General features: G+C 48.0%; 1 protein-coding gene across 1 annotated transcript in view; it reads left to right on the top strand.

The window, feature by feature from the left end:
• The first annotated feature begins 3,255 nt into the window (after positions 1 to 3,255).
• Positions 3,256 to 20,695, top strand: part of LOC147717639 (E3 ubiquitin-protein ligase TRIM39-like) — a 548,063-nt gene continuing 530,623 nt past the window's right edge. The window contains exons 1-2 of the mRNA XM_086924433.1: positions 3,256 to 3,328; positions 4,466 to 4,883. Coding sequence (XP_086780559.1) covers positions 3,273 to 3,328; positions 4,466 to 4,883 — 474 coding nt within the window. The 5' untranslated portion in view covers positions 3,256 to 3,272. The remainder of the gene's footprint in view (positions 3,329 to 4,465; positions 4,884 to 20,695) is intronic.

Genomic DNA, 20,695 nt, shown 5'->3' on the forward strand with positions numbered 1-20,695 from the left:
AGAAACTTTCAAACCTTAAGAGGTTGTTTTTTGCGGTTGGTTTGTAATGGGTTTTAATTTCCAGATGATTGCCTTCCTTATTTATTACTACATCGAGAAAAACAATTTCTCCTTTGTCGTAGCAACTCGTGAACCTGAGGTTCCTGTCACAGGTGTTAATCCAAGCGATGAATTGTTCAAGAAGTTCAGTTGGTCCTTGCGAAATGGCAAGGACGTCATCAATGTATCGCCTCCAGAAGGTCAGATGTTCACGATATGGATTCATGTCGTTCAGAATGAATTTATTCTCAAAGTCATACACGTACATACCAGCTATGCTAGGGGCAAAAACGCTGCCCATTGAAGTCCCCCCGGTCTGTAAGAAAAGTTTTCCCTCAAACTCGAAGTAATTACGTTTGAGGGCCAGGGTGGCGCACTCCAGAATGAAGGCCCTGGGAGTATGAAAAGGCCAGTCTGCATTCTCTAGGGTGTTCCCAAGGACTCGGATGGTATCATCCTGGGGTATGCTCGTGTATAGGCTTTCAATATCAAAGCAGAGTAGCACAGTGTTCTCATCGACTTCCACGTCTTGTAGTAGATTTAATAAGCACTTTGTATCTTGCAGGTAAGTGGTTGACTTTTGTACAATGGTTTTGAGAAAAAAGTCGCAGAACCTGGAAAGAGGTTCTAGCAGAGAGCCAATGCCAGAAACTATTGGACGTCCTGGAGGGGGTAATCTACCCTTATGCATCTTAGGTAAGATGTAAAAGTAAGGGATCTTCCCTTCGGTGGTGCATAAGTAGTCCGCTTCCTGTTTTGATATTGCACCGTTGGATTCTGCCATTTCAACCAGTTGACAGATTTCAGCTTTTAGATCACTTGTCGGATCAGTGTTCAAAATTTGATAGTGTTTTCTGTCACTCAGAAGTCGGACACATTCCTCGCGATAGGCAGTAGTGTCCATAATTACTAGTCCACCGCCTTTGTCAGCAGGTTTTATAATTGTCGTTTCACAAGCACGTAGTTCTTTTAAGGCTGTTTTTTCTACATTGCTTAGGTTCTGAAAATTGGAGGTTGTTTGCATCTTCTCAACATCATTGTAGACAGCTTGTTCAAATGTCACTAGTTCAACTGGTGTTGTGTGTGGAGGTGGCATAAACGTTGATTTTAACCTTAATCCACTCTCATTTTCCACTTCACAATCTCTTGGTTGACCTTGTTTCTCAAAGAAAGCTTTTAGCCTTAATTTCCTAAAAAAGCTGTCCAACTCACAGTGTAACTGGAATTTATCCAGCCGTGCTGTGGGGACATACCCAGGTCCTTTGTTAAGAACATTTTCCTCAACAGTTGTTAATGGTCTTGAGGACAGATTAGTGACTAAGGTTTCGCACTGCTCGTGCCCGCCTTGCTCTTCGTTCTGTTGCTCACTGGGTCGTCGTCCTCCCAGTGTACTTGGTTGGGTTGCCTGTTTTTCCCCTTCCGCCCCTGTGAAAAAAAGGAGGGCGAAACTGATTTTGATGGAAAGGGGGAGGCTGAAAATGTGTCTGGAACGGAGGTTGCCAACCATACATCTGGAAATTTGCCGTTTGGTTAAAAGGATCTTGGAACATGGGAGGGTGGAATCCAGGCCAGAAGTTTCCTTGCCCTCTTCTCCCTCCTCTTCCCCTTTGTTTATTGACACTGGTGTTAGACCCGTTGCTACTGCCTGATGAGACACTTGATGCGTCAGAGTCAGATGTGGGTTTATCAGGTGGTTTATAGTCGGGATCCGAGTAGGGGTATGTTTTGACAAATGAAAATCTTTTTAGATCCTTTTGAAATTTCGTGACTTTTTGCTGGGTCAAATTGTCTTTGTATTCAGTTATCTCCTTATTAATTTCATCTAGTCTCCTTTTGTATCCAGTTATAGTGGTCTTTATATGCGCTTCCGTCTTTTGAATATCGATTTGGATGGTTTCTGACAATCTTAGGGCTGTTTTCAATATTAAAACAATCCAATCATGCGTGCAATGCCAGGCTATTAGCGCCCAGTCTTTTCGAAACTGGGCATCATTTAGAAAGATCCGTGGGGCATTTGTAACCAGAAGACCCTTAGGCGCCATGTTGTTGGTAACATATTTTTTCAAGATGGTGCCATGTAATATTGTTCTTATACGTTCCCTTTTCATTTCTGTGAGTTTTTCCCAATCGCCTGTCTGTGATATTGTCTGGGAAATGCTTGCGTCTGCAAAACCAGAGTTTTCGCCAAAGATGGCATCTATCTCCTCCGAGGAGTACGTGAGACCTTGGTTTTCTCCCATGTTTGAGAAGAAAAAATGAGCAAAAAAATGTATGTGTAGGTGAGATGTCTAAAAGGTGGACTAAGGATCAAAGAAGGACAGAATAAACTCTCGCAGCTGTGCGCTGCCAAAATATATATTTAAGAGTTTTAGAGTATATCCATTCATATCCCTTCCCTATGTATATAGAGATCACTCTAATCACTAGTGTATGCAGTAGACCTCTGTACTATCTACCATTCCTATGTGACTCTTAGAGTATATCCATTTGTATCCCTTCCCTATGTATATAGAGATAACTCTAATCACTAGTGTATGAAGTAGACTTCTGTACTATCTACCATTCCTATGTGACTCTTAGAGAATATCCATGTGTATCCCTTCCCTATGTATATAGAGATAACTCTAATCACTAGTATATGCAGTAGACCTTTGTACTATCTACCATTCCAATGTGACTCTTGGAGTATATCCATTCATATCCCTTCCTTGAATGCTCCTCCTTGTGTGACTCTATAACTTGTACATTTGCATTTTTTTCTGTTTGTATCTTTTATGCAACGCACGTAATCCTGAGTCTTTATGTATCGCAACTGGTTCTTATGTAAAGCGCTCTGACACCTTCGGGTAATGTTTGCGATATATAAAATCGCATTGAATAAAATAAATAAATACAATCCTGTCCTTTTTTGGAAAGCGCTTTGCATTCTGGGCTTTCCCATTCCGAGACTGATTGGACGGTCTAAATTCTGTAGCCGCGCCCACCCTCGCCTCCTGGGATTTCTGCCTGCATATACGCACTTGTATTTTAGCACCTCGCGCTTCTCTCTTCATCCGTTTTTCATTCGTCCTTGTTTATCAAAGGAGTCCATGTTGGAGTGACTGTCTGGGCCGTGATAACTGCGACCGCGAGACATCACCAGCGCGAGGCCCTCAAGGCCTACAGAAGTGGAGCCGCGGCTGCATCAGAGGCCTACATAACTGTGGAGCAGGCGGACAGAGGAGCACCGCAGAATGGCACCGAAGAGGAAGCGTGCTGCAAGGGCTGTGTGTGATGGGACCAGTATACGGTAAGACAAGTTCTTCATTGTAGGGTGTTATGTGTACCGCTGCTTTATGGCGCTCTTGGTTGACCGTAGTACTTCCAGCGTACTGTAAGCCGAGAAAGTCGCTTTTAAGTAATCGATTTTGGGAACAGGGAAGGAAACCTCGAACCCGCCGTAGGACCCGTTTACATAAATAAAGGCCATTTTTTTTTAAAGACGTAAAATAAGCGTGTGTAGACATTGCTGTTAGAACTCTCGAGCACAAACCACGTAGTTGTAGACATGCTATGTTTAAGAGTACAAAATAAGTAAAGCAAATCAGTAATGGGTGATATGCATCTATGACCCAGGGTTGTTTATAAAGGTGTTTTGGTGGTGTTGCAACCCCTCACACTTCCACTTGACTATGTATTAGCCTAAAGTTTATTAACAGCTCCATGTTCTGAATATATTCCTTATAACATCAGTAAAGTTAAATGTGTTTCTGAAGGAGCATTATGTCTTCTGGGCGGCAACTCCTAGCTCCTAAGTAAACAAACGGTAGCACGCAGGCATTTCGACACAGTTTGCATTCAGTGTATGTGCACAATGGTGCTAGGCACAACTGCTTGTTTCTACTTGCCTCAGTGTCACAAGGCAATCAAATGCCACACATGACCACGTAGAAAACACAGAAATGTCCCAAATAAGCAATCTAAGACTTTGGCAGCTATGGACACACTGTCTGAATGAATAGGCTTACACACACAGCAGTACTGCACACACACAGCTCAGCCGCGCACACACACTGAGTGCATAGGCTAACACCCTCAGCACTGCTGCACATGCTCCCAGCCGAACTCCCATTAAGTGCATAGGCTGAACTCGCACACCCACTCTTAAGTGAATTGGCTGACACTTTCAGCACTGCTGTACACACTCTCATTCCAGCTGCACACATAGGCTGACACTGAGCTCACGTACACTCCTTGCTCTGCAACACGCAGCCCCAGCTCAGGCAAGGACTCTCCCTGCTTTGCGGCAGGCATTTCCAGATTATATTTCTGGAAGTGCAGAGCCAGTGAAAGTGAGAAAATGTATAAGGAGAGCGAGTGAGACAGACACCCCCACTTCACAAGGTGCGAGAAATGAAACATAACTTGACCTCTTCCTCTCCTACAGGAACATGGCTGCTGCAGCTCATCTCCAGAGCCTGAAGGAGGAGGCCATCTGCTCCATCTGTCTGGAATATTTCACAGAGCCCATGGTTGTGGAGTGTGGACACACCTTCTGCCTATCCTGTATCACTCGGTGCTGGAAGGGACTGCAGGCAGCCTTCCCCTGCCCTCAGTGTAGAGCAGTCGCTGAGACCAAAACACTTCGGCCCAATTGGCAACTGGGGAACGTGGTGGAAATCGCCAAACATCTTCAGGTATCGACTGCAACGCCCCAGAAGGAGAATCTGTGCCGAGAACACGAAGAGCAATTGAAACTCTTTTGTGAAGATGACCAGGAGCCCATCTGTCTAGTTTGCGGCATGTCACGTGATCACAAGCCTCACACGGTGCTCCCCATACAAGAAGCTGTCCAGGAGTACAAGGTATGTGTGCTGTAGACTAGAGCTGCGTCAGCTAGGCTACGGTTCTCACCATTCAAAAGCCTACCAAAAAATATATATCATTCATAATTGATGTGCCTTATGCCACTGATCTTGAAAACGGGGGACATACCTCAAAATCAGAGCTTCAAATTAAATCTCAACACCTTCCAAGTCAGTCCTGATGAAAAGTCAGTCCTGATGAGAGGTCACAGTGGACCCTCCAGAGTGATAGGTCTGCTAACAGCATGTTACAATTATGTATATTTGTGTGCCCTTTTAAAAAGGATAGCCAAGTATACCTGCAATGGTTGGAGTGGCAAATCTGTTCAGAGATGCGTCTATTAGTTACCAGTAATTGCATTACTCTGTGTCTTACTCTCGCTTATCTCCATTACGCAATAGGCCTGTTTCTTGTAGACACACCCCCTACCACTATGGAAAGTTACTGCCCCCTACACACCTCCTGTATTTTACAAGTTTCCGTAGACATAGCTGACTTGACAACTGGGAGGGAGGCAGGGCCATAACAGAGAAAAGCAAGAGTAGGGCACGGAGCAATGCAATTTCCATTAAGTAACAGAATCATTACCTCCTCGTCCCTCTCGCGTATCTCCATTACACAACAAGACATACCAAGCCAAAAAAGACCAGGGCAAATGTATAATTTAATGCCGATGAGATATACCACAAAAATGCACAGAAATGGTCAAACAAAAACGCAATAGCGGCATGTGACTGATTCCCACATCCGACAATCAGCATCGAGCAGAAATATAATCGTCATCCCGCATTGAGCCCATCATCATGAGCTCTAAGCCATGGACGTTTTAATCAAAGAATATATTGTCACCAATACATAGCACTGACATCCCCGAGGTACGAGTCAACACCTAATCAGTATCCTCATACTAGTCCTCCCAGGTATACCCAGTACGAAATACGGTGCTGTAAAAATAGTAGACTCAGCACATTGTACATAAACCAGATATCATTGTCCCAGCTTTGTGGCCCTCTTGTCCTGACGAAGGCACTTCCGTGTGCCAAAATGCTTGTAGAAGACCACTGTCATATATAAATTGTGCCACACCTTTTTGTCTACGAAAATCACAATTGAACAACAATGAATGAATGAATGAAGGAAGACTTAGTACCGCGCAACTTAGCCCAAGGGCATCAAGGCGCCAGATAAAAACAACAATCAGGCTAAACAGGTCTTAAATCACTGAATCCATGACTACGGATATGCATGATGGAGTGGACAATGTTTTTAAAAGTGCTTAGAGTACATGAGACTATATGAATGTAGACATAAATGGATCAGCGTGATTGAGTTATTCCATTTTATTTTTTGTTAAAAATAATTCTAATAAAATAACTTTTGTAATTTTCTAAAAAATACAGTCCTGTTGGTTCTTCCTTTCGTTTATTTGTCATTTGCATTATATTGATTGTAATATGATTGTTTTGTATATGTTGCCTTAAGTATTTACATTGAATTATTCTAGCCCTGCATTAACGAACATCACCTCTTAGCAGGGAGCTTCTTTCTTTACATTATGCAAACAAAAAGTAAAGACAGTACCTGACCCAAACACATGAAAGAAAGTTAACGAGATGAGGACCCAAGGTCGGTGAGCCGACCGTACTGCCACCAGAAGACAGAGGCACAAACTGTAAATAAATGTGTGTGTCTTGTAACGCGCACTGCTACCCGGAGGCGTCCTGGCGCTATAGACCGCTGGGGAGATGTTCCCTCCTGGGTATCTCCAAGGTGAAACTAGGCATCCCCGGCGTTTGTGGGGGGCCGTTGTGGAGATGAGGCAAGCTAATGCCCAGAGTTGCCGAGTGTGATCCCTGGTTAGAGTAAGCACCGAGGTGAGAATTATCGAGTCCGCTGACCCTGGTTCGCGACCCTGCCGCGTCGGGAATTGAACCCTGGTCCCGGGCCGTCCTCTGCTTCCGGGTCTGCCGCCTCTAACCAGTGAGCCACACCACTCCACTTCACTCAAACAGTGATACTCGAGAGCCTGCAAAATCAGTTGCAAATCTCATGAGGGGCACACCACCTGAGGGAAATGACATAGAGAGGATAAACCCTTAAAGACCTTGGAGACAAGATTCAGATCGATCACCAGACACCCCAAAGGGGACCGGAAAGCCGTAGAAACTCAATCTGGAGGGATTCCAACACCTAAGGCAGAAAACAGAAAGTGGAGCTACATGCAGTCGATCACACCCAACCCGAAACAGCATCCACTGTCGAGCAGAAGACCCGGCAGAAATCTTCCGTATGCCAGCACAGAAGAGGAGACCAAGGCTGAGAGACCTCGCAACATGAAGCTACCCTGTGCAATCACCATAACGTGAACTTGGGATTTGCCAGAGAGGACACCAGGAGGCACGGAAACCTCAGGGGAGACTGAACCAATGGAAGCCACCACTCCAGACCCTCCATTGATACCCACAGCAGTGTGAACCAGGCACAGAGGGACCATATATGAGCCAGCAGAACACTAACGGCCAAGGACACAGCAGGGCAACCAACCCCCAAACCATCCAAGTGTGTCAAACACGCAGAGGGAAAAAGCAACCCCCCCAAACGAGAGTAACATAACAGGAGCCGTCAATAGAGCCTGCAGATGCAATGGCACAGAAGACCCAGAACCGTCCGGAACAGGCCTGAAAAAACCTTCATCCCAAGAAGGAACAAAGGCGTGACCACCATCAAGTACTCAGAAGCCAAGAGAAGACTGAAGAACCAGCAGTGGCTGCACATGGGAACAATACAGGGGACGAGAAATCGCATCAACCAAAAGCCGGGAAGAAGGAAATCCCCAGCAGATGAAGAACAACCAACATGGGAGCCCATCCAGTCATTAAGGTGCTACAGAACCCACACCGGCCAAACACCCCTGAACCCAACGATACCAACCACCCCAAAGACTTGCGTCCACAGGACAACCAGGAGTGCGGACTCAAAGGCCCCACCCAGGTGGTGAAGACCTGCCGCCAACCATACCCGGGGGAACCTCGCATCCTACTGAAAGAATAGGAACAGGACCCCACACAAAGGAATCACAGGATCACCCCGGCATCCTAGCGAGACCAAGGTTTACCAAATGCATAGAAACCGGACTGCAGGAGTGGAAGAATCACCTATCTTGGAAGGATGCCGACCTGGACTGGAGTCAGAGGGAACCGTGGGGCAGCATTGCTGAGGAGGAGAAAACGGCTGCAGCCACAGTACAGCCGCCAACACATTAGCCAGGAAACTAGCCAGTAGGCTGTTGTAATTTATGTTTACCTGCTGCTCAGCGTGGCGTAGAATGTTGGATGAATGGAATGTTGGATGTCTGTGAGTGTCAGTTGGGTATGGGCTGAGCAGCAGGGCAGCTGCTCCTGTTGGGGTTTTCCTCCTAACTTCTTGTAACAACTTAAATAAAAAAAACTAATCTACACTAGAAGTCCGGACTTCCATTTGTTTACAACATAGGCCCACCAAGACCAAGACATCTGACACCTCGGAACCCACAGGCAAGGCCTATGCCAGGGTCACAAAACCCAAACACGAAGAACTGAGGTGTCACCGCCATCCCGAGTACCAACAAGAGGCCATGAAAGAACACTGCAGGCCACCACCCAACACGTGAACCACAAGACCTGATGGTGTCAACAGACACCCGGAGTAAAGAGGATCAGCCAAAAAGAGTTGCCAAAATGGAAACAATCGGGGCAGAACAGGACAAAAATGTCCCTAATCCTTCCTACGCCAAGGACGTGTGAGGAAGTCGTGGAACAAGGACCCAACCCCCAAATCCAAGATCACCACCAAAAACAATGGGTAGAATGGCACAACCAGTGCCATAGGCGGAGCAAAATACAGAAAAGAAGGTTTCAGCAGCCCCCTCTACTGGAGGCGGCACCAAGCTCAGAATGATGACGAAATGACAGAATGTCCGCCAGAACATCCCAAGGATGAACTACCCACCAGATACCATAAGCCGCACTGGAACGGACCCAGCAGATGATGCAGAATCCAGATCAAACACTAACTGGACCTAAGCCCGCAAAGCGAGCACATGGAAGACAAAGTACTAGTGACTGCAGCATTAAACATCGTCCGGACACGAACTGCAAACCGAAAAAACATAGACCCTAGCCGAGGCATCTCTACTCAAAAACTGAAACACTATATACAACTCTGTGCAATGCCCCAGGCATAGGGCTGCAGAGACAGCAATGCTTTAACAGGAATCACCACCCTTAGAGTCCAAGACCTTAACCAAAAGGCCGAAGAGACTCAGTTTACCCGAAAAAAGGAGCCAAACTAATCATGGTGTAAGCCCAACAGAACGGCTACAACTAACTGTGACACAACCTCCACATACCTCCGAACACATCACTTAAGTGCAGGGGGTGCCTCGGGGCTCAATCTTGAGTCCTACTCTTTTCAATCTATATGTCGCCCCCTTAGCTAGAATTGTGGAAAAACACGGTGTCACAAAAGTGTCATATGCAGATGACATGCAGCTAGTGGTCACCCTGGCTCCGAATTCGGTGCTAGCAGCCAGTAGCTTTGCAGACTGCTTAAAAGATCTGGCCTCTTGGATGACAGGCAATTGCCTGAAACTAAATGGTAATAAGACCGAGATACTGATAATAGGGAACACTCCATCCATTTGGTCCTCAGCCTAGTGGCCATCAATCTTAGGCACGGTTCCCACCCCTGAGACCGAGGTGAAGAACTTGGGAGTCTGGATAGATTCCACATTTTCCTTTGAGACTCACATCAAGAAAGTTGCAGGAAGGTGCTTCGGAATCCTGAAGACTCTTAGGAAAACTCTTGACATTCTCCGTATGTCGGCTAGAAAAACCCTGACCCGCGCTCTCATTACCGCACAACTAGATTATGAAAATGTGCTGTAGCTGGGTGCAACCATAAATGTTCCCCATAAGCTGCAATGTATCCAGAACGCAGCAGCTCGCTTGGTCTTGAGTCTGTGTGGAAGGGCATCCTCAAAGAAAGCGCTGGACTCACTACACTGGCTGCCCATTCAGAAACGGATCTCATTTAAGGCACTATGCTTCTGCCACCGCACCTTGCAGGGATAAAGCCCAATTTTATGCAGGACCTTCTAACTCTCTATAATCCTGAACAGCATCTTAGATCCACCGGGACTCTCCTGGTGAAAGTTCCCGAGATAAAGGAAGCACGAATGGGTGCGCGTTCTTTTGGCTACCTGGCAGCACAAAGCTGGAATGCCCTACCCCTGTCCCTCCGTGAGGAACCATCAGAGAGCTTCTTCCTTAAAAAATTAAACGTGGCTCTTTCAACTGTGAGTGGTTTTTGGCTCCCCACGTCCTCTGATGTGCTGATTTCCGGAGTTGTTAGATAGAGCTGATAGCGCGGGGACACACCAGTGGTGTAACCAGGCGCTCTATAAATGCAGAATAAATAAACTGCTGAGACAATGCATTGTGCAGTTTCACATTGAGTGAAACAAGGCCCACGGGCATAGGAGCACTATCCAAGATCACTAGACCACACGTTGACGAGGAGTACAGACCCACTTTCCATAAGCCCAGGTAAAGATCAATTTGCCCAGAAACACAGAATGCAGAGCAGATGCTGGGACTAGAACTACCTACTGTAGACTCATACGTTGGCAGCACCGACAAACCGTCCACCACTCTAATCCACCCCTCTAATGTAAGGGAGACCAGGGCCCCAAGAAGATACAGACCGAAACTGACCGCAGCCATAAGAGGTGAACTCATCATGAGACCCCCAAGACAGGACTCCTATGCATAGCTGCAGTATATCATCTGGAACCATGACTGCAAGGAAATACTCAACCTGGCCGAAGAAAAGCACAGCAGCCCTCTGGCTGTGCGAGTTGATCAACTGTGCAATGATAAAATCTGCCACACTTCCCCTCTCGTTGGCTTCTGGGGAATCCCCACTGGAAAAAGCATCAGAAAAAAATTCCAGCACTTGCACCATAATGGAAGAATGCCACCCATGGGCCAAAATCCACAAACAACTATACACAGACCAAACAAGCTACCGTAAACCAGGGACCTGCTCAGGCTGAACGCATTGAGCCATGCAGGGTGAACAGTGGATCCCTGAGCAGACACTGTAAGCCTGGCAATCTATACAGCCCACCCTGGCTGGAGGAAGGCACCACGTCGCTTCAGTTGGACAAAAGTAGAGCAAAGAAGCTGTAAAGAATCAGACATGCTCTAACATTACAACTGAGCTCACACAACCATTGAAACAATGGGAGTCCAACCCATAACCGTCAGGGTAAGAGGCTAAAACCCTAACCACTAGGCTAGAGCAACTCTATCCGCACATCTCAAGCAACAAAGCCTGCTGAAATGCTCCCAAAACAGGAGTCCAGCAGACAGAACGTCAAACAAAAAACAAAATCGTCATCTTGGAGATCGAGCAGCCGGTTGCATGGCAAGCCAGGAACACAGCCTGAGCTGGTAAAAGGCACCGTAGACCTCCGGTCAGGTAAACTCAACCCTTGTCCAGAAAACGACAGCACTGGTATACTGCCACATTACCGAGAACGTCACTGAAAACGAAGCAGAAAACAACAGCCAATGAGAAACAAGCATTGGAAATGCAATAAGTCTCGGATTTATTTGAGTTGGAGCTAATGGCATTGTAAATGGCAATGTCTTTTAGCCATGTGTTATGGAGTGTATGCATGTGGTGTGTAGTGGAATTATGTGGGTTGGATTGGAATTGTAGCAATGGTGGCATGCTGCGCTTTAGATGAATATGTTTAAAAGTAAAGTGCACTATACTGCGATTCCTACAATAGTTAATTGTGGATGCGTTAACAATTGATGTGTGCACTGATGGCTGGTGGTGTGCGTGCCTGTAGAAATTGTGCACTGATGGCTGGTGGTGAGTGTGCCTGGTGGAAGCGTGCACTGCCGGCTGGAGGTGTGTGTGCCTGGTGGAAGCGTGCACTGACGGCTGGTGGTGTGTGTGCCTGGTGAAAGCGTGCACTGACGGCTGGTGTGTGTGCCTGGTGAAAGTGTGCACTGGTGGTGTGTGTGTGTTTGGTGAAAGCGTGCACTGATGGCTGGTGGTGTGTGTGGTGAAAGCATGCACTGATGTCTGATGATGTGTGCCTGGTGGAAGCCTGCACTGACGGCTGGTGATGTGTGCCTGGTGAAAGTGTGCACTGACGGCTGGTGGTGTTTGTGCCTGGTGAAAGCATGCACTGATGGTGTGGTTGTGTGTGTGGTTGCCTGTGTGGTGGTGAGTGTGTGGTGGGTGTGTGGTGGTGAGTGTGTGGTGGGTGTGTGGTGGTGGGTGTGTGGTGGTTAGTGTGTGGTGTTGTGTGTGTGTGGTGTTATGTGTGTGGTGGACTTAGTTCGAGTTTTTGTACCCTGCACACTCACACAATGTTCACCCTGCACACACACACTGCTCACCCTACACACACACACACTGCTCACCCTGCACACTCACACACTGCTCACACTACACACTCACACACTGCTCACCCTACACACTCACACACTGCTCACCCTACACACTCACACACTGCTCACCCTACACACTCGCACAATATTCATCCTGCACACTCACACACTGCTCACCCTACACACTCACACAATGTTCACCCTGCACGCTCACACACTGCTCACCCTGCATACTCGCACACTGCTCACCCTGCACGCTCACACACTGCTCTCCCTGCACACTCACAATCTGCTCACTCTACACACTCACACACTGCTCACCCTACGTAATGCGAAAAGACCTAGCTCTGCCCTTTGGCCTGTGTTGTAATGGCACAGTAGGTTGTGAGTAGTTGCGCTTGATTGGTTGGGGCGTCCCCTCCTTGCTGATCCCCTCACAGAGGGCCGGCTGCCTCCATGAAGCTCCCAAGACACCTGTTCAGCTGTTCTTTGTTTTAGCTCCTGTGTGTCAGTGCACCGTGTAAGTGCACAAGCATACCCTGCTCTCTGGAACACTCACACTGCTGAGTCGCTCTCACTCTGCTGTCGCTCTCACTCTGCTGTCGCTCTCACTCTGCTGTCACTCTCACTCTGCTGTCTCACTCTGCTGTCACTCTCACGTCACTTTCACTCTGCTGTCTCGCTCTGCTGTCACTGCTGTCACTCTCTCTCTGCTGTCTCACTGTGCTGTCACTCTCACTCTGCTGTCACTCTCACTCTGCTGTCTCTCTCACTCTGCTGTCACTCTCTCTGCTGTCTCACTCTCACTCTGCTGTCACTCTCACTCTGCTGTCACTCTCACTCTGCTGTCACTCTCACTCTGCTGTCACTCTCACTCTGCTGTCACTCCCTCACTCCTGATTTCCTCAGACACGGTCGCTCCTCCTCACGCTGCTCCCTGACCTGACTCCAGGCTGGTATCGTTATTGCAAGCCCACCGCCTGCATTGTAGACGCATATAATAATATTTTAATCAGCATCGTACGCCGGATCGCTATACATCGCCTTTAAACCTGTTACATCTGACTAATTAGCATATCACCGTAGCGCGAGTCGCCCATAGCGCGCTGCAACGCTCTTGTAATCTGTGCTGCCTTTTTTTTTCACTGTGTACCTGTGTCATTATATTAGCGTTCTACCATCTTTGTGTCCCAACCCTGCATCGCTTTTGGCTGACTGCCATTTTAGTTTGTTTGTTGTTGTTTTGCCTTCCCTCCCCTGCTCTCCACACCGCCTCCCGCCTCCCAGCTGCTCCTCCCTCCCACAGATCGTCAGGCTCCGCTCTCCCACGAGTCCTCTGTGACCGTCTTGATTTCCTCAGACACGGTCGCTCCTCCTCATGCTGCTCCCTGACCTGACTCCAGACTGGTACCGTTATTGCAAGCCCACCGCCTGCATTGTAGATGCATATAATACTATTTTAATCAGCATCGTACGCCAGATCGCTATACATCGCCTTTAAACCTGTTACATCTGACTAATTAGCATATCACCTTAGCGCGAGTCGCCCATAGGGCGCTGCAACGCTCTTGTAATCTGTGCTGCCTTTATTTTCACTGTGTGCCTGACGGTGCCATTATATTAGCGTTTTACCATCTTTGTGTCCCAACCCTGCATCGCTTTTGGCTGACTGCCATTTTAGTTTGTTTGTTGTTGTTTTGCTTTCCCTCCCCGGCTCTCCACCCGGCCTTCCGCCTCCCAGCTGCTCCTCCCTCCCACAGATCACCAGGCTCCGCTCTCCCACGAGTCCTCTGTGACCGTCCTGATTTCCTCAGACACGGTCGCTCCTCCTCACCCTGCTCCCTGACCTGACTCCAGACTGGTATCGTTATTGCAAGCCCACCGCCTGCATTGTAGACGCATATAATAATATTTTAATCAGCATTGTACGCCAGATCGCTATACATCGCCTTTAAACCTGTTACATCTGACTAATTGGCATATCACCATAGCGCGAGTCGTCCATAGCGCGCTGCAACGCTCTTGTAATCTGTGCTGCCTTTATTTTCACTGTGTGCCTGACTGTGTCATTATATTAGCGTTTTACCATCTTTGTGTCCCAACCCTGCATCGCTTTTGGCTGACTGCCATTTTAGTTTGTTTGTTGTTGTTTTGCCTTCCCTCCCCGGCTCTCCACCCCGCCTCCCGCCTCCCAGCTGCTCCTCCCTCGCCCCTCCCCTTCCACTATCCACATATGACAGATGCTTTTTCGCGCAGCGGTCGCGCCCCATGCGCCGAAGGTGCGCCAAAGGTAAGCCCGTCTACGCCCGTCCGCGCCTGGACCGCGCCCAACGCCAGACCCCCTGGCCCTCGCAAACCGCACTCATCCCGCATAACGTACGACACCGCCACCCTCCTAGCCCTTAACCCCGGACGCACATCACAATGCTACGAGGCTGCCCCAGGACGTACCCACGGCCCCTTCGCCTGCCACTCCTGCAAGTTCGCCTGCATCAAGACCCCCACCGAATCCACTACCTCCAAACACAGCTCCGACTCTAACCACCTGAAGTGCATCCTGCTAAACACCCGCTCGATCCACAGACACGCAACAGAACTCTGGGACCTACTCGACACTGCTTCACCGGACATCGCCTTCCTTACAGAAACCTGGATGAATGCCTCTTCAGCGCCCGACATCGCCATAGCCATCCCGGACGCTTTCAAAATCATCCGAAAAGACCGCACCAACCAAACAGGAGGAGGCATCGCCATCGTCCATAAGAACACCATCAGAATCACGACCAGCTTCGACGATAACCTTACAACCGCCGAACACCTCCACTTTCAGATCCACACCGACCCCAGGACCACACTTAGAGGCACCCTCATCTACAGACCACCAGGAACCCATAAACAGTTCAGCGAAGACATCACTGACTTCATCAGCCCACATGCCCTTGCCTCCGAGAACTACATGCTACTGGGAGACCTCAACTTCCACCTGGAAAAGAAAAACAACAGCAACACCACCACCCTTCTGGACAACCTGGCCAATCTTGGTCTCAAACAACTTGTTGACACCCCCACCCATATAGCCGGACATACGCTCGACCCAATCTTCACCTCCAGTAAGCAAATCTCCTTCGATCACACCACAGCTCTCCACTGGACGGACCACAGCTGTGTTCACTTCAACTACAAAACCACCTCGACCAACAACCCCCTACAACCTATTCCACGAAGAAACTGGAACAAAATCACCACCGACCAACTCCTCACATCGCTCAATCAAAACCCTCCCGCCCTCTCATCGGACCCAAACCAAGCGGCCACCAAACTCAAACAATGGATCACTCACAGCGCTGACGAACTAGCACCCTTGAAAAACCACCAAACCAAACAGGGTAGCAAAAAAGCCCCCTAGTTCAACGAGGACCTCAAGAAACTATGCGGTACTCTCAAGAAAACATGGAGAAAAAACCCAACCACTGACAACCTGACCACCTTCAAGACAGCCACCCGCAAACACCACCAACTGATCTGATCCACCAAGAAGTCAGCATTCAAGGATCGACTCGACTACAACGCCCAAAACAGCAAGGAACTATTCAACATCGTCCAAGAATTTACCAACCCCACCACAGCCTCAAACAACATTACTCCCTCCCAAGAACTCTGCGACTCCTTATCCTCTTTCTTCTATAACAAAATCGCCGACATACATAACAGCTTTGAGAACATTTCCAAAGAACAGTCCACTCCACCCACCTCCGAACCTAAACCGCCCTCTAACATCCTTAATGCCTGGAACCCAATCACCTCTGAAGACACCATCCGCCTAATGAACTCCATCCATTCAGGCTCGCCAACCGACCCCTGTCCCCACCACATCTTCAACAAAGCAGATTCCATCATCGCACCCCATCTCCGTGATGTCATCAACTGCTCCTTCAACTCCGCTACCTTCCCAGAAAGCTGGAAACACGCCAAACTCAACGCCCTCTTGAAGAAACCCACAGCGGACCCCTCTGAACTCAAGAACTACCGCCCCATCTCCCTCCTCCCATTCCCTGCCAAAGTCATTGAGAAAGCTGTCAATAGACAGCTCGCCGCCTTCCTTGAATCCAACAACTCCCTCGACTCCTCACAGTCCGGCTTTCGAGCCAAACACAGCACCGAAACCGCCCTTATTGCAGCGACAGACGACATCCGAACACTACTGGTCAACGGAGAAACAGTTGCCCTCATCCTACTCGACCTCTCCGCCGCCTTCAACACGGTCTGTCATAGCACCCTCATACAACGCCTCCGCAATATCGGCATACAAGGAAAAGCCTTAGACTGGATCATCTTGTTCCTCGCCGGGAGAACCCAGAGAGTCCGACTCCCCCCATTCAAATCAGAGGCCACCGAAGTCATCTGCGGAGTACCACAAGGATCATCACTCAGTCCCTCCCTGTTCAACGTTTACATGAGTCCCCTCGTATCCATTGTATCCATCGCGCGACAACACTCATGCTGTCACTCACTCATGCTGTCACTCACTCATGCTGTCACTCACTCATGCTGTCACTCACTCATGCTGTCACTCACTCATGCTGTCACTCACTCATGCTGTCACTCACTCATGCTGTCACTCACTCATGCTGTCACTCACTCATGCTGTCACTCACTCATGCTGTCACTCACTCATGCTGTCACACACTCATGCTGTCACTCACTCATGCTGTCACTCACTCATGCTGTCACTCTCACTCATGCTGTCACTCTCACTCTGCTTTCACTCTCACTCTGCTTTCACTCTCTGCTGTCTCTCATTCTGCTATCTCTCCCTCTGCTTCATCTCACTCTGCTTCATCTCACTCTGCTTTCTCTTACTCTGCTGTCTCTCAGTCTGCTGTCTCTCACTCTGCTGTCACGCATGATGTCACTCTCACTCTGCTATCACTCTCTCTGCTATTACTCTCACTCTGCTGTCACTCTCACTCTGCTGTCACTCTCACTCTGCTGTCACTCTCACTCTGCTGTCACTGTCACACTGCTTTCTCTCACTCTGCTGTCTCTCACTCTGCTCTCACATGCTGTCACTCTCACTCTGCTGTCACTCGCTCTGCTGTCACTCGCTCTGCTGTCACTCGCTCTGCTGTCACTCTCGCTCTGCTGTCACTCTCGCTCTGCTGTCACTCTCGCTCTGCTGTCACTCTCGCTCTGCTGTCACTCTCGCTCTGCTGTCTCTCACTCTGCTGTCTCTCTCACTCTGCTGTCTCTCTCACTCTGCTGTCACTCTCACTCTGCTGTCTCGCATGCTGTTTCTCTCACTCTGCTGTCACTCACTCTGCTTTCACTCACTCTGCTGTCACTCACTCTGATGTCACTCTCACGTCTCTCATGCTGTCACTCTCTGCTGTCACTCTCACACTCCCGTCACTCTCTTCTCACTCTGCTGTCACTCACTCTGCTGTCACTCTCACTCTGCTGTCACTCTCTCTGGTGTCTCACTCTGCTGTCACTCTGACTCTGCTGTCACTCTGACTCTGCTGTCACTCTGACTCTGCTGTCTCACTCTGCTGTCACTCTCACTCTGCTGTCACTCTCACTCTGCTGTCACTCTCACTCTGCTGTCACTCTCACTCTGCTGTCACTCACTCTGCTCTCACATGCTGTCACTCTCACTCTGCTGTCTCTCACTCTGCTGTCTCTCACTCTGCTGTCTCTCACTCTGCTGTCTCTCACTCTGCAGTCACTCACTCTGCAGTCACTCACTCTGCAGTCACTCACTCTGCTGTCACTCTCACTCTGCTGTCCCTCTCACGTCTCTCATGCTGTCACTCTCACTCTGCTGTCTCTCATGCTGTCACTCTCACTCTGCTGTCACTCTCACTCTGCTGTCTCACTCTGCTGTCACTCTCACTCTGCTGTCACTCTCACTCTGCTCTCACATGCTCTCACTCTGCTGTCTCTCACTCTGCTGTCTCTCACTCTGCTGTCTCTCACTGCTGTCTCTCACTCTGCTGTCTCTCACTCTGCTGTCACTCACTCTGCAGTCACTCACTCTGCTGTCACTCTCACTCTGCTGTCACTCACTTCGCTCTCACATGCTCACTCACTCTGCTGTCACTCACTCTGCTGTCACTCACTCTGCAGTCACTCACTCTGCAGTCACTCACTCTGCTGTCACTCACTCTGTCACTCTGCTGTCACTCTCACGTCTCTCATGCTGTCACTCTCACTCTGCTGTCACTCTCACTCTGCTGTCACTCTCACTCTGCTCTCACTCTCCTGGCACTCTCACACTGCTGTCACTCTCCTCTCACTCTGCTGTCACTCTCCTCTCACTCTGCTGTCACTCTCACTCTGCTGCCTAGCCCGAGACCTAAAAAAGAAGGGACCCCCTGCCCCCACAAATGTCTCTATTTCTTCGGCTCTCAAAAGCAAATAATTCCTGTTATTTTGTATTTCTATTGAAAATGTGTACGTGTATATTGTGTTATTGTCATGTGGACAGTTTTAGTCAATAGAATTAATTAATCCGAAAAGAGAAAAACACTCTCCTGTGACTTTCGATGTGGTAGAAATTGTTCCTGCCTGTCTCTTACCTTGTGGGTACCGTTGCCCTGGAGCAGGACTGTAGCGCTAGCCTCACTGGTGGCGGTGGGGCTTCCAGGCGCACTGGGCTCCTCCTCTGCTTCTCGTTCACCCAGCAAAGCAGGTGAAACTCCGGCTGCTCTATGCGGGGCACTGCTGCTGTTTGACAGCTAGAGAAACAACACAAGGGCCAATGCTGAGGGACTTCTTTAGAGGAGAAAGGCTGGAGGTTTGAGGGTGAGCAAAAACGACCAGCTAAATTATATTTGCAACATAGAAAGGTTTAATTTCTTTTCAAATATTTCATGTTTTGTTTATAACACATCTTTTTAGTGCATGGAGAAGGAACAATTTTTATATACAAAATATACACCATATACAACAATATCCTGAAAAAAGCATTTCCATACTTCAATCATGCATGGCCGTCCAGTCATACCATACCACATTCATACGCAAAAATTAAACAGTAACAAACAAAGAATATGACAAAATGATGGATCCACATATTGGTCAGATGTCAATTGGAACAATCCCTTTTGATTTTACAATTCTAGAGTCTTTTTTAATGAATCAACACCGAGAACCCATTTCTCTGGGTACTAATGAAGAGATTTAATTTAAAGAACAGAATGTATGGACCAAATACGGGGATGAGGTGGTCGACGCGTTTCAAACCCCACTCATTATTGGGGTTCTCCTCAGGACCAGTAGGTTCTGAAAAATTAATAAAGAAAAGGTACTTAGTGGAGGGTTCCATGTAAGGTCAAAAATGAGAGATAAAACCCCGTGTACACAACAGCCTACCGTGACCTTTAAATCAATCGTCAAGAAAATCCAAGGCGGCGAGTCAACAAAGGTTTCAGAATAGAGTAGACTCTATTCTGAAACCTAGAGTAGACTCTATTCTGAAACCTTTGTTGACTCGCCGCCTTGGATTTTCTTGACGATTGATTTAAAGGTCAAGGTAGGCTGTTGTGTACACGGGGTTTTATCTCTCATTTTTGACCTTACATGGAACCCTCCACTAAGTACCTTTTCTTTATTAATTTTTCAGAACCTACTGGTCCTGAGGAGAACCCCAATAATGAGTGGGGTTTGAAACGCGTCGACCACCTCATCCCCGTATTTGGTCCATACATTCTGTTCTTTAAATTAAATCTCTTCATTAGTACCCAGAGAAATGGGTTCTCGGTGTTGATTCATTAAAAAAGACTCTAGAATTGTAAAATCAAAAGGGATTGTTCCAATTGACATCTGACCAATACGTGGATCCATCATTTTGTCATATTCTTTGTTTGTTACTGTTTAATTTTTGCGTATGAATGTGGTATGGTATGACTGGACGGCCATGCATGATTGAAGTATGGAAATGCTTTTTTCAGGATATTGTTGTATATGGTGTATATTTTGTATATAAAAATTGTTCCTTCTCCATGCACTAAAAAGATGTGTTATAAACAAAACATGAAATATTTGAAAAGAAATTAAACCTTTCTATGTTGCAAATATAATTTAGCTGGTCGTTTTTGCTCACCCTCAAACCTCCAGCCTTTCTCCTCTAAAGAAGTCCCTCAGCATTGGCCCTTGTGTTGTTTCTCTAGTTAAATTAGGCTCAGCCTAGCTGAGTTATGAGTCAAGACCCCGGTTGTTTTTTGGCTGTTTGACAGCTAGCTCGGGTCAGCCGTGGGCAGGCACGTGGAGGAGGTGCAGTCACACAGACCCCGCTGCCGCTCACACCCTCTGAAAAGAGTATTTCTACGTGACAGGTCTTTCCCACGCGAGAGGAGGCA

This window comes from Lissotriton vulgaris, chromosome 5 (assembly GCF_964263255.1).
Source record: "Lissotriton vulgaris chromosome 5, aLisVul1.2, whole genome shotgun sequence".
Classification (NCBI taxonomy): domain Eukaryota; kingdom Metazoa; phylum Chordata; class Amphibia; order Caudata; family Salamandridae; genus Lissotriton; species Lissotriton vulgaris.